The sequence below is a fragment of the Toxorhynchites rutilus genome, chromosome 3, assembly GCF_029784135.1.
Source record: "Toxorhynchites rutilus septentrionalis strain SRP chromosome 3, ASM2978413v1, whole genome shotgun sequence".
In the NCBI taxonomy this organism is placed as follows: domain Eukaryota; kingdom Metazoa; phylum Arthropoda; class Insecta; order Diptera; family Culicidae; genus Toxorhynchites; species Toxorhynchites rutilus.
This window is the reverse complement of record NC_073746.1, coordinates 311,706,993-311,719,574: the sequence shown is the minus strand read 5'-3', so window position 1 is coordinate 311,719,574 and position 12,582 is coordinate 311,706,993. Positions and strand designations below refer to the sequence as shown.

Below are 12,582 nucleotides of genomic sequence, written 5' to 3'. Positions count from 1 at the left end.
TATTTAATATTTTATTACTTCAATTGACTCGAAAGATTCGAGTAAAGTCGATAGCTATTGCATGTTGTGGGGCTCGATCACATTTCAAGCGGAATATAGGAGCAAAAGGGTTCATAGTTTGTGATCGATATCTGAATGGGAAGGAGAAAGTCTGATGCGAGTAGAACCAAATAAACGAGAAGTGCTGATAGCTTTCGACTCTACTCGACTGTTTGGAGTCTACTGAAGTAATAAAAAAATGAATAGATATTACAAAAATGTCCATGCATTCTAAAATAATATCCGAAGTGATAAACAAGAGGATTGAATATTATAATTCCGTAGTTCTACGTCGAAAACTGCGGTCGTGTCCTAGATACAACCCATTACAATTTTTATTAATTTAATCTGTTTAGACATTAGTGAATTGTACTGTATTGCATATCAAACGAATCTTAGAAAATTTCCGATTCCATTGGTTTTCAAAGTATCAGAATTTATTCGCTGGGAAAATAGTTATTAACGTTAACTTTATTGCACAAAAACGTGATCTGTTTTCTGATCTGGCACCCTTCCTGAAAGACGTAGTTCTACGTCAAAAATATTATTTGCATTTTCGTGAGTTCGCCGCGGTACCTCTATGCGTCTAACACGCGTTAAGTGTTGATTAAATTCATTCATAATTATTTTTCCGGATCGCGAAAATTGTCCAATTTCGAAAGCTTATTACTTTGTCATTTGCTGATTGATTTACGAGGTTTTAACATCAATCGATTTTAGCACTCCATAAAAATTCATTACAATGAAGCAAATTATATATTTTATGAAACTAACTATCGAACAAAGGGGGTCTCCGTAGCCACATTGGTTGCGCGTTCGCTTAGTAAGCGATCGATCGTGAGTTCAAAACTCAGGGCCCTCATTGACCTCATCTTTGTGTTGTTACAGAATAGCTACGTCCACGCAACAATCATCAGCGATGGAGATCGATCCACGGTCGAAATAAGATCGATTCATCCATACAACTGCTCTGCTCTGCAAGAAACATCGGGCTGCTGTTCTATAAATAACTCAACAATGGATCAACGACTGTCTCCGCTGTCCAGTCTTAACTGGATATTGGAAGAACAGATAGAAAACTCTTACGCCTAAATGGCTACTGTGTAAATGTGTACCATTTGCAATGGTATAGAAGGGAATACTCTAACGCCAAAAAAATGGCAACTGTGTAATGTGCTAATTATAGATATGATAAATATGTGACATGTACACGATTAAAATTCGGCTCTGTTACAGCTAAAATGCTAATGAGCCTTAAATAAATAAATAGGATAAAAAAAAACTATCGAACAATTGAAAAATGTCAAGCATTATCAAAACGAAAAATGTCAAGCATTATCAAAACGAAAATCCCGCGTTCTGATTGGTCGAGCACATGCAATCTGTGTTCTGCTCCCACCTGCTCATTCAATACGAATATGGAACTGTGTAATGCAATATGCGTTCGGTTGATTTTCTGCTGTGCTAGATCCCATATTTTGATTGGTTCAATTTGTGCTCCCCCAGTTCCGTCGTCTATAAGGATCTAACGGTGATTAATTTTGCTTTCAGCAAGTACATAAGCCGTATACCGCAATCTCAGTTTTTAAGTACAGCACTTGTTCACTAACTGGGCGTTCTTTAACACTCCTATACTCGCGCATTGGTCTGTCAGACCGAGAAATCAATAATTCGTTCATTTCTCAGAAAATATCAACACTATGATTTTGTGATTCTCTCTAGCTTCGTTATTCGTCGTTCGTCATCGTTTGGCGTATCGCATGTGTTGGTGCAAATGGGACGTGTGTCACTTTTTTAACACTTTTGGTCTGACACACCGACGTGAGTATAGGAGTAACTTTTTTGGACAAGTACCTTTTTTCATGTTCTAGAATATTGTTGAATGAAATGTATAAATTAATGTTAGTGGCGTAGAATATTTATTATATATAATGCATATGATCATTGCCGGACTTTTCTTATTTGATTTCAGTCCCTTTTGTAACTGGATTGAACGGATCTATACATATAAAAATTATTCGTCATTAGATTCATACGTTCAAAAGCAAAATATAAATGTATGACTTTTGTATAGTCATTCGCTAAGTGCAGAGACGAACCAGCCTACGGCCGAAAGTCTCTTAAATAAAGACAAAAAAAAATCGCTAAGTATAATGGTCATACATATACATACCTGTGAAAGAATTTCACTTGTGGAAGAATTGTAGACAGTAAACTATAAACTAATCGGTAGCTTATGATAATTTTTAACAGTTACAGTTTCGGGGATGTTTTTTTACAAGGAAACAAGAAAACAAGAAAAAGAAAAAGAAAGAATCTTTTTATATCATCTTTTTATGCCCCATCTAAAAAAGGCATTAATTAATTCTTAGTTTACCAATAAAACAGAGAACAACAGAGAAAACATCTGGTAATTATCTAGAAGGTCGTTACACATTCTTCTCTACGATAAAAAAAAACCCGAAAAACACGCAACAACTGCATGAAATGTAAAAAATATTTTTGTTTCGAGCATGCAGTTATGCTATGTTCTGATTCTTACTCCAATGAAACCACAATCGATCAATACGTTTTTATGTTATTTTATAGCTCTTTATACTTCCATGAATTATATTCAGTTGCTTACTTTTAATTAATAACAGTGAAAAATTCAAATTTCGTTATTTGTGTTGGAGTATCAAAAATTACTCTATTTTGAGGAGGCTGAATTAAAACATAATAAAGACGAAGAAAACATATGTTTTGGAGTTTTTTCATTCAATCATACCCTCTTATTCAAATAAATGCCAATAAAGCCTGAAAAATACACAATGGCAACATTACAGAGAAGTTCAATTTTCGGTCTGTGACACCGTGTGCGAGTATACGTGTTATGATTTTGCACGCGAGTACAGGAGGGTTAACTGGGCTGCTTTTAATCTGGGCGCTCGCTAACTGGGCTATAGCCCAGTTAAAAATCAGTTGAACGCCAAATATAACATAAACAACAACATTGGTGAGGGGTACTCCAATGCATCACATATCTAGAGTCATCAATACACTGAGAGAAATGAATAGTACATATTTATATAACAAATTTTATTCTGACAAGTACCAACTCGATAATCTTTTTATACTGTACTAACTATACGTACATTTTACGTGAGTAAATGTTAAACACAAATGTCAACATTTATAGCAGAATATCGGCTTAACATCGATTCAGCTTTCGGACCAACGTCCAATTTATCAATATCGGGTTGCTTTTGTATTGTTCTCGTATGTTCAGTTCTTGCAATAATGACAAAAAAGGTTATGTTTTGTTCATCTGTCACCATCAAATAAAATTTCAACATACAGAATGTAATCGATTAATTTGAGAAGCATAAAATCGGAACTTGGTGCCAATTAACTGTGTGGCGATGGTCCGAGACTTTTCGAACTTGGGCACTTGTTTATGCTGTCCCAATTTGCAGATGGGTTCACTTTCACGCTCGAAGTATTTTGGTGTTGAATGATTGCCGAGTTGGTAATGCATATCTGCGCTGGTATTTTGTTGCCAGTGCCGCCTAGAATGTTTGATTTGCACAAGAATTGGAAATATTTCGCTGGCACAATATTTGTGCAATAGATAAAGTGGACCAGCTGAAGACTAATTGAAGAACCCAGCAAACATTAAACCGTATAACCAGCGTACATACATTATCATTTATCCAATATTTTGGGTGGTATATGATGCACCTAACTGGTATATACATACTTGCAAGACAACAACATACACAAATACATATACAAATAAATAAATATTGTCATTCAAATGTACGATTTATTACATACATAGAAAAAAAAACAAATGGCGATAAATATTTGCATCAACTGTGATTATAACCTCACGAATCGTCATTTGTATGTATGAGAATATTTGCGGGATATAAATGATGTATCAGGACGTTGTAAAAGTTTTTACTCATCTGTGCTTTGGTGGTTCCGTACGAACGAGAGCATGATGGGTGCATTCAATGTGGTCACGGATGTTGGAAGCAAGGTGGAGCACAGTCTTGCAGCCTGCGTAAGAGAGGCATGCGATAACGCGCATGATACGGTACCAAGTAGCCTGCGTGAGAGAGGTACGATAGCACGCATAAAGGCTGCATGCGATGCGCTCACCGAATGGTGGAACGCAAGGCGGAGCACAGTCTCGTAAGCCTGCAGGATGGTGATATACGTATATGCCATATTTTATACGCATACAAAGTCGTATATAACGAGCATAATATTTACACTGATATGCGATTTGACTCGACAATGCTATATAAACTGAATAGAATGTGCGTATATCATACTGCATATCGCGATACTAGGATGATCGTTATGCCGAAATACGAGTCCATCAATCATATAGGAAATCGTGTTTTGGCATTTCATACGATATCGGATATACATGATGCATCCTTTGATTGATATTTTATACGATTGGTATTTGATACGAATTTATATGCGACCTAGAATATGCAAAATTTATACGATTTAATGTTTGCTGGGGTAATACAATTTTTACGCAGTACTGCACTGATTTAATCAATATGTTCATGCGAATTACAAACTACATCGGACTGATATGCATAAAGGATTTCGTATAGATCGATTTTACGATAGTGTATATCATAAAACCGATGTTTGTTATACCGAATTAAGGCTTGATCTGATAGATAAAATAGTAGTTTTCGCATTGTATACAATTTTAAATGTACACAATGTATCCTTCGAACGACATTGTATATGATTTTGATTCGATCTCACTTTGTATGCGAATTCTAATATGCCAAGTTATGCTATTTAATGTTTGCTGGGGTATGAATGTCAGATTCAATGGACATCCTCCCCAGAGGTTAGTCTATTTTACTCGATAGAATACGTAAACTTGAATGTGTCATATCTGAAGACTGTGGTGAGAAAAGCGCATTGAATATGTCAATTGTTGCCATAAGGCAATACGGAGATAAGAGTTTTTGATATAATTGTAACACGTGCATTTTCACCGGATAAATGTAGCCGATATTCGGCTTTCGAATCATGGTGCTGCTTGGCATATATGTTTAACAATTTCTCCTTGTAGGCTGAATCAATAATAAGCACGGTAGAAAATGACTAGATTAGTTGAATTTTTTAAAAAGCTCGTTATATTTACTAATTATTTCTTTCAGTGTTCAGTAATATTTTGCGCTTCCATATTTTTCAATTAATATTTTTTGAGTGCATCATTGACGTTCCCCTCGGTGTTTTTTGACGTTTGAAAAGTCAGCCCAGTTAGACGACATAACTCGTTAACTGGGCTCCCTGTTTCGCCCAGTTAGCGGACAACCGCAATATTTACATTTTTCTTTGTGAATCCACATAAATTTTTGTTTTTCGATCGATGTACTAGAAATATAGTTTGATTCTTGCTAAACCAAAAGCGCAATAAAATGAGTTCATGAAACAGCGTCAAACTGTGTTTTTGATGTTAACCCTTTATAAAGCCGTGGGAAAGAATCGACTCCATTTGAGAGAACATAATCCTTACATGAGGAGTAACACATATTTATCATTGATAAAAAAAAAATCGAGGGGTTGTATCCGAGACACGACCGCTTAGGATGTAGAACTACGCAATCTTTTCTTTTTGAAATTTGTTGCGTGGTTTTGTAGAATCATATCGAGGAGCAACGATTCTTTCTTGCCTTTGTGAAAACAATATACTAATTGGTCATATGTCGCATTTTGTTTCTTTATATCAATACACGCACTGCGCTGAGTATTTAACGAGAGGCATCTTCCATGCATCGCCATTCAACAAGCATCAAACACGCGTCTAACAGATGCACACAGTTCCAGCGATAAAAATGAAACATCGAAACACACTTCATGTGAAATATTCGCTAGCGTTCACATAAAACACAAAACTAGCAGAAAAGACGACTTTTGTTATTTCGGGCACAGAAAGATTCTGAGAATTTTCCTCAGAGGAGATGCAATATATATACGCTAGCGACAGCTTACTTACTATGCAAAGGTGGATTTTACTTCCCAAATATTCTCTTTTTGCTATCCCCCTTCGTCGTTTCTATTCTTGCGGCTGCATACGTTGGCCGATATTGACAGCTCTGTTCAGGAAAGCACACAAATAAACAGGACAAATGTATGGGGAAATGAGAATGATTTCAATTTTCATCAATTTAAACCATATACAGACTATGGGATTGTAATGTATAGCATATCAAACGAATCTTAGAAAATTTCCGATTCGATTGGTATGCAAATCGTTTAAATCCGTTCGCAGCAAAAATAGTTGTTAACGTTAACTTTATTTCATAAAAACGTGACGTGTTTTCTGATTTGGCACCCTTAATGTAAGACGTAGTACTACGTCAAAAAATAACTATTGAAACAGTTGAAAAAAGTTACAGGAGGGTTGTGTCCGAGACACGACCGCATAGTTGACGTAGGATTCCGTTAGGCTATCTGTTAATTTTGGATATGTTTGAAGAATTACATCGTAAAACTTGATTGATACTTGATGATGATGATGATAATGATTTGGTGGCCCTGAAAAGGGCCGTTTTGTTTGGTTTTTGGATATTGTTTGTCAACTCCACCAGTATTTACCCAGTGATGATGACAGAAGGATGGTAAACAGTCGTTGGATGGTGCGTATCAGATAAAGATACCGAAGTGGAACGAGATATGATGAAAACTGCCCTCTGTGATTCTAGAAGAGATGGCTCATGTGTTATGTATGGATGAAATAAATAAAAAAAAACTCACCAATGTAATATATGATAATTACCAATACCGAACACAATTATCAATTTTTCTTTAATATAGAGAAAACGTATTTGAAATGGAAAAGGTATTTTTTATATTTTTTACTTTCTGAGTGTTCATTCGACCCAATGCGAATTTTAATTGGACAACAACACCTAATACTATATGTAGAGCATATGGGAAATCACTTTTTCTAGTATTTCTTCACTTTTCTAATTTTTCTGTCGTATTAACTTTCCTTGGGTGAAAATGAACACAACAAGCATAAACGTAACGACCAGTTCTTGAGCGGGAACAAACCTTGGTTTTTATTTATCAAAATTGAAATAGATCGTTTCATATATCAAGTCATTTTCAACACAACACAATAATTTTGTACTCACAATTGTGCAAAATTTTTCACAATGAACGTTTGAAATTGAAATATGAAATTTCACGAAGCAACCAACATTCAAGTTCCAAATTAAAATTTTATTTGCTAGAATTTATCTTATCACTCACCTTACTTGCAATATTAAAATGCCCACGACATGCATATGTTTGTCGATTTCCCCAGGCACCTTGATTTAAAATCTCTGTTAAAGAACACATTTCGGTGGGAAAAAAGCTCCCCCTACTTTCATGTATTTGCAATGTCGATTTCCCCCAGGCAGCTTGGTTTTGATGTCTCTGTTAGGGACCCGCCGCATGTGTCGTCAATTTCAACCAATCATAAGTGAGTATTTCCGTTAGGATAGGGGTTGAGATTTTTCAACTGTACGATAGTTAGTTTCATTACAAATATTATTCTATTCAATATAAATATAAAATTGTTATGGAGTGCCGAAATCGATTGACGCAAAAATCTCATCAATCCATCATACAATTGCTGAGCAATGAGCGTTAGAAATTGGACAATTTTCACGATGTGCTCGATTTTCGATTTTCAATTTGTACCCCAATATGTTCCCGAAAGACGTAATCGTGCGTCAAAATTGGTGGCAATATAGTTACCACTGCCCGTTAATCCCAAAACACTGTTTGTCGCTGCCTTGTAAATTCTCTTTATTGCGCCTTTGGTTATGCAACGAACGAACGAACGAGGTTTTAAACTTTTCAGTTCATTCACCTCTTTTGGTTATGAACGAACGAACGTGATGAATTATAGAGGTTTTAAACTTTTCAGTTCATTCGCCTCTTTTCGTTATGATGATGATGATGATGTTGGATTAAAGAGGCTTTAAACTTTTTAGGCGCAATGAATACGTAATTTGTGCACCACGCCTTAGTCCAATTGGATTTCATAGATTCTCAGGTAGAATAACGCGCTTTGGAAATAAAAATGGTGAATGAAAATTTACTTCCCTTTATCAATAATGTGTTCCATGTAAATGAGAAACATGTTATTTGCAAGAGGATCAAGAATCTCGAGCGAGAATTGTGTCGGAAAATAAATTTATATTATACTGACGAGTTTTGGTAGAATTAATAGGAAATTTTAGTAGAAGGAAATTGTAAATTTGATTTTCATTAGAAAACGAAAACAAAATGTCACACTACGCCACTGATCAAAACTCATTCTTTCTTGTCCTCTTCGTGTATTCAAAATACTCTCGTCACTCGTTTCGCTGTCAAATAAATCACAATTCTTCTCCTCCGTCATCGAAAACTTCTTGGTTATCTTCCGTTATCAATTCCTTATTTAATTCCCCTACTGTGTAAATAACGTTATGGTAAATGCCCATTCGTAGTAGACAAGAGAACTTTTTCTTGAAGAGTTAACAGTAAAGAAAGTGGTTTTATAAATAAAAATGGTTTTTAAATGAAGGGACTGATGTCTGAACAACGACTGTAAATGATGCATTTAACAAAATACATGGTTCAGAAAATTTGGTTAAGCCTATTAACGAATATGCTGAAGCACTGCATTTAAAATGAAGAAAATACTCATCCCGTTGCTGAAACACCGTTGTATGCTGGAAGAAGTTTCTTTTTTGTGCGCTTCATTGGTTCCATATACCGGGAATCATATCCAAATAGTATACCAAAGGATTATCTTTCGAATAAAGCCACATTTCTGGCAATTAACATCATTTATCTGCATTTTAATTCAATTCAAAGTTCTCTCTCTCTGTTCAATACACTTATTGTAAGTCAATAACCTTCGAGAATAAAATTATCGACTGTTACATTATGGCTGTTATTCTGTCGCTCATCGGAAAATAAAAAAAAGCCCGTTATTATTGGGCAAACATAAATCGATGGAGAAGGATGAAGATAATTGAAAGCGAGTTTGCTTCAAACACGTGATTGGATCTTCATAAATCTGAATAAATATTCGATCCTCCCGACGCGTGTAGGAGTAAACGTCGCGGCCCGGCAAAGCGTGATGCTTCTGGGCGCAGGGAAAGATTACAGAACCCGCCTCGGAGACAGGCGGATAATAAGAACAAGTGAAGGGAAACGAATTTCTCGGAATCTATAATATATAGCCGGAGCATTTTTTCCTGATTGAATATTCAATTGAGTCAATTTACATCCGAGTCCTTTCGTCGTCGCCGGTCGCCGTTTCGTTTCATCTGTTGCCTCGTTCCTCGTTCCGAAGAGGTAACTCTGATTTAAAGGCGCGTACTGCGTCACCGAATCGTGTCATCGTTCATATACATCCGGAATACGTACTTTTTGATCAGTAACGTTTGCTCGTCATCCTCGTCCGATGACTCCGAGAAGTAGTGCATGTTGTTGGCGTTGGGTTTCATCCTGCCCGATGGAAACTCCACTCGAGTCGAACAGTTGAATTTTCAGAGGAATACCTTCACCTAAGAATTATGTTGCTCTCACTTTTCCCAGTAACTCATCGTTTCATATCTTTTCAGTAAATCAGAAATCACTGCACTTCAATCGCTTCTCTTTGATCATCCTTCAGCACAGAGGGAAATGCAAATATTGCTCCGAGAGAATTTCAAATGTTCCACAACGCTCGAACCGTTTCGAGAAAATACACGGCGAAGACTAACGGAACAAGTTGATGTGCTTGAGTTCAATTAGTTCCGCAAATCGTTCCCCGGAATGAAATAGGAGAACAGCTCCACCTTCGTTTGTGTGTTGTTTTACTGATAGCAGAACACCTCATTGGAATCGAACTCATCGAGGAACACATGTCGAGAATTAACCGACCTACATTCCCTCCTTGCCCACCCCACAGGTTGCAATTTGGTCTTATCAGTAAATGTAATTTTCTTGTTAATGGTCTGATAGAACGCATTTGATGTGCTATCTAACCTCTAACCATTGGGGCGATTCGAGTGGAGAGTTTACACAAACAGTGGGGGTTTTCGAGTGTTGCCTCTACAAATCTACGTTCTTCATTGTGCTTTGGATCGTAGTATGACGAATGAAGCGACTAGCGACTTTCCAGCAATCAGTGGTCTCGATTTACGTATACGTGTTGATTGTCATGAGTCTGATGCTCAATTATCCAATGTGGACCCATGTCTCAAATCACGCATTGTCAGCTCAGCGAAATATATATGGTTCGCATCTGCTGCTCAATTATAAAAATGCATTTTTGGGGTCAGCATTTTTATCCATTCAAACCCCCCAAAAACAACACGGTAAAATTGTCCTTTTTTTGCCACGCCGGAGCTAAAGAATGCCGGGCAATGGGTCCCATGTGTCAAAAAATATCCTTTGAACCGCAAAACACAACATAAACCGAAACCGAGTGAAGGCACGGGTGTCACCAGGCGAAGGAGAGTGTGTGTGTGTGTGTGTGTCAGTCAGTGCAAAAATTTATCTCACGTCAATAAAAATGCCATTTACTGATAAATTGATTTTAAAATTAATCTCTTCCGCTCGAGTGGCAGACGATTGCCATGTCGTGCCGTGGCGAACCCGTCACCCCGTCCGATGACGACGAACGACGGGCGGAAGGATCACTATAATTCCAATTTCAATTTAACGAGTTCCGAATCGAATCGAAACGAGCGCGCGAGGTGGGCTCCATCGGTTCCGGTGGTGGAAGTTGTTGGGGATATATCCGATTTGACTCGATATGAAGATGGGCGCGCAATTGGGCCGCTGCGTAATCGATATTTTTACGAACATCGGACCGGGATGTATAATGTTTTTTAAAGTGTTAAGAAATACGTTACATGCCAACAATTTTAAATATCATAAAAATACTATGAAGAGTTTTGAGACTACAGATAATCCTGTTTTTGTGCGATCCTTATTTGAACGCCACATTTTGCGCGATTCTAATAATAAATCCGAACTTGAACAGCGTAAACTAATCGCACATAAAATAAAATCGCATGAAACGTTTCGCAGGAATGAGGAATCACACAAAAAGGGATCGTACAAAAACATGTTTGTCTGTAGCTAGTTTTTATTAAATGGTTTTATTTAGCTTGACCCGTTTGCATGAACTTTTGTAACTTTGTAACTTTCTGTAGCCCTTTCTCACATTAATAAAAATGTATCCCCTTACCTGTTGACCGATTGATCCAAAATTTGGAACCCATGTTTATCTCCTGCTGTAGTTGTAAAACTGCATATTCCATGATACTCAAAATCCAAGATAGTGGCCGCTACAAAATGGCGGATTACATTTTTTTCTCAAAACCAAATGGAAATGGCAATCAAATGGAAAGACTTGATTAGTAGAACATAGTTATTTATGAAATGCAAATCCAAGATGGCGGCAGTCACAAAATGGCCAATTACGTTTTTTATGTAACTCCCGCATATAGGTACCAAATGAAAGATCCCCTTTCTTTTGATTGTTTGCTCTGAAATTTAGTACGTTCCTTCATTACAATGAGGCGTATTCCATAATATCGAAAATTCAATTTGATTGCCGCTACAAAGTGGCTGACATGGAGAGCATACTACGTTACAACATAAATATAAAAAGGTCAAACACGTGGAAAAAGATGTTTCCATCACATAGAACACATATTCATTGCTGAATAGTCGATTTTCATTAGAAGCTCAATTTCAGAAACGCACTCTGGTCATATATAAAATCATTTTTCTTCCAATTTTCCATATTTTTATGCCGTAACAACACTCCTTGAAGTGGGTTGTATATTGTGTACAACTTTAAGCTCAATCGGTTCTGTACTTTTCTAGTTTTTGACGCGTACACAAACGTACATATGTGTAGTGCACCCGTGGCCGAGTGGTTAGCGCCTCACATTATCATGCCGGGTGTTCGGGTTCGATTCCCGTTCTGGTCGGGTGATTTTTCGTCAAAAAAATTTCCTTCGACTTGTGGTCACGCGTATTCTAGAGCTTGCCCCTCAGAATACATTCAAGGTGTGTTATTTGGCTTAAGAAATCTCAACTATGTTTTAATAAATGACGCCAGTTAATACATACGTTGAGACGACAAAAGTTCCACAGGGAACGTTAACGCCATTCAAGAAGACGAAGATATATATATATATATATATATATATATATATATATATATATATATATATATATATATATATATATATATATATATATATATATATATATATATAATAAATATATATATATATATATATATATATATATATATATATATATATATATATATATATATATATATATATATATATATATATATATATATATATATATATATATATATATATATCATAAATATATATATATACTAGCTGACCCGGCAAACTTCGTCCCGCCCATTTACTTGATTAATTCTCGAGTAATGCAGAAATTTGTGTTTTATTTGTATGGCAGCCACCCCTAAGAGAGGGGGGAGGGGTA

At 36.3% G+C, this 12,582-nt stretch overlaps 1 protein-coding gene across 1 annotated transcript in view; it reads right to left on the bottom strand.

The window, feature by feature from the left end:
• The window catches only part of LOC129777721 (chitin synthase chs-2-like), a 91,756-nt gene extending 81,904 nt beyond the window's left edge, over window positions 1-9,852 (bottom strand). The window contains exon 1 of the mRNA XM_055784164.1: window positions 9,481-9,852. Within this exon, the coding sequence (XP_055640139.1) occupies window positions 9,481-9,560 (80 nt within the window). The 5' untranslated portion in view covers window positions 9,561-9,852. The remainder of the gene's footprint in view (window positions 1-9,480) is intronic.
• Between the last annotated feature and the right edge of the window lie 2,730 nt (window positions 9,853-12,582).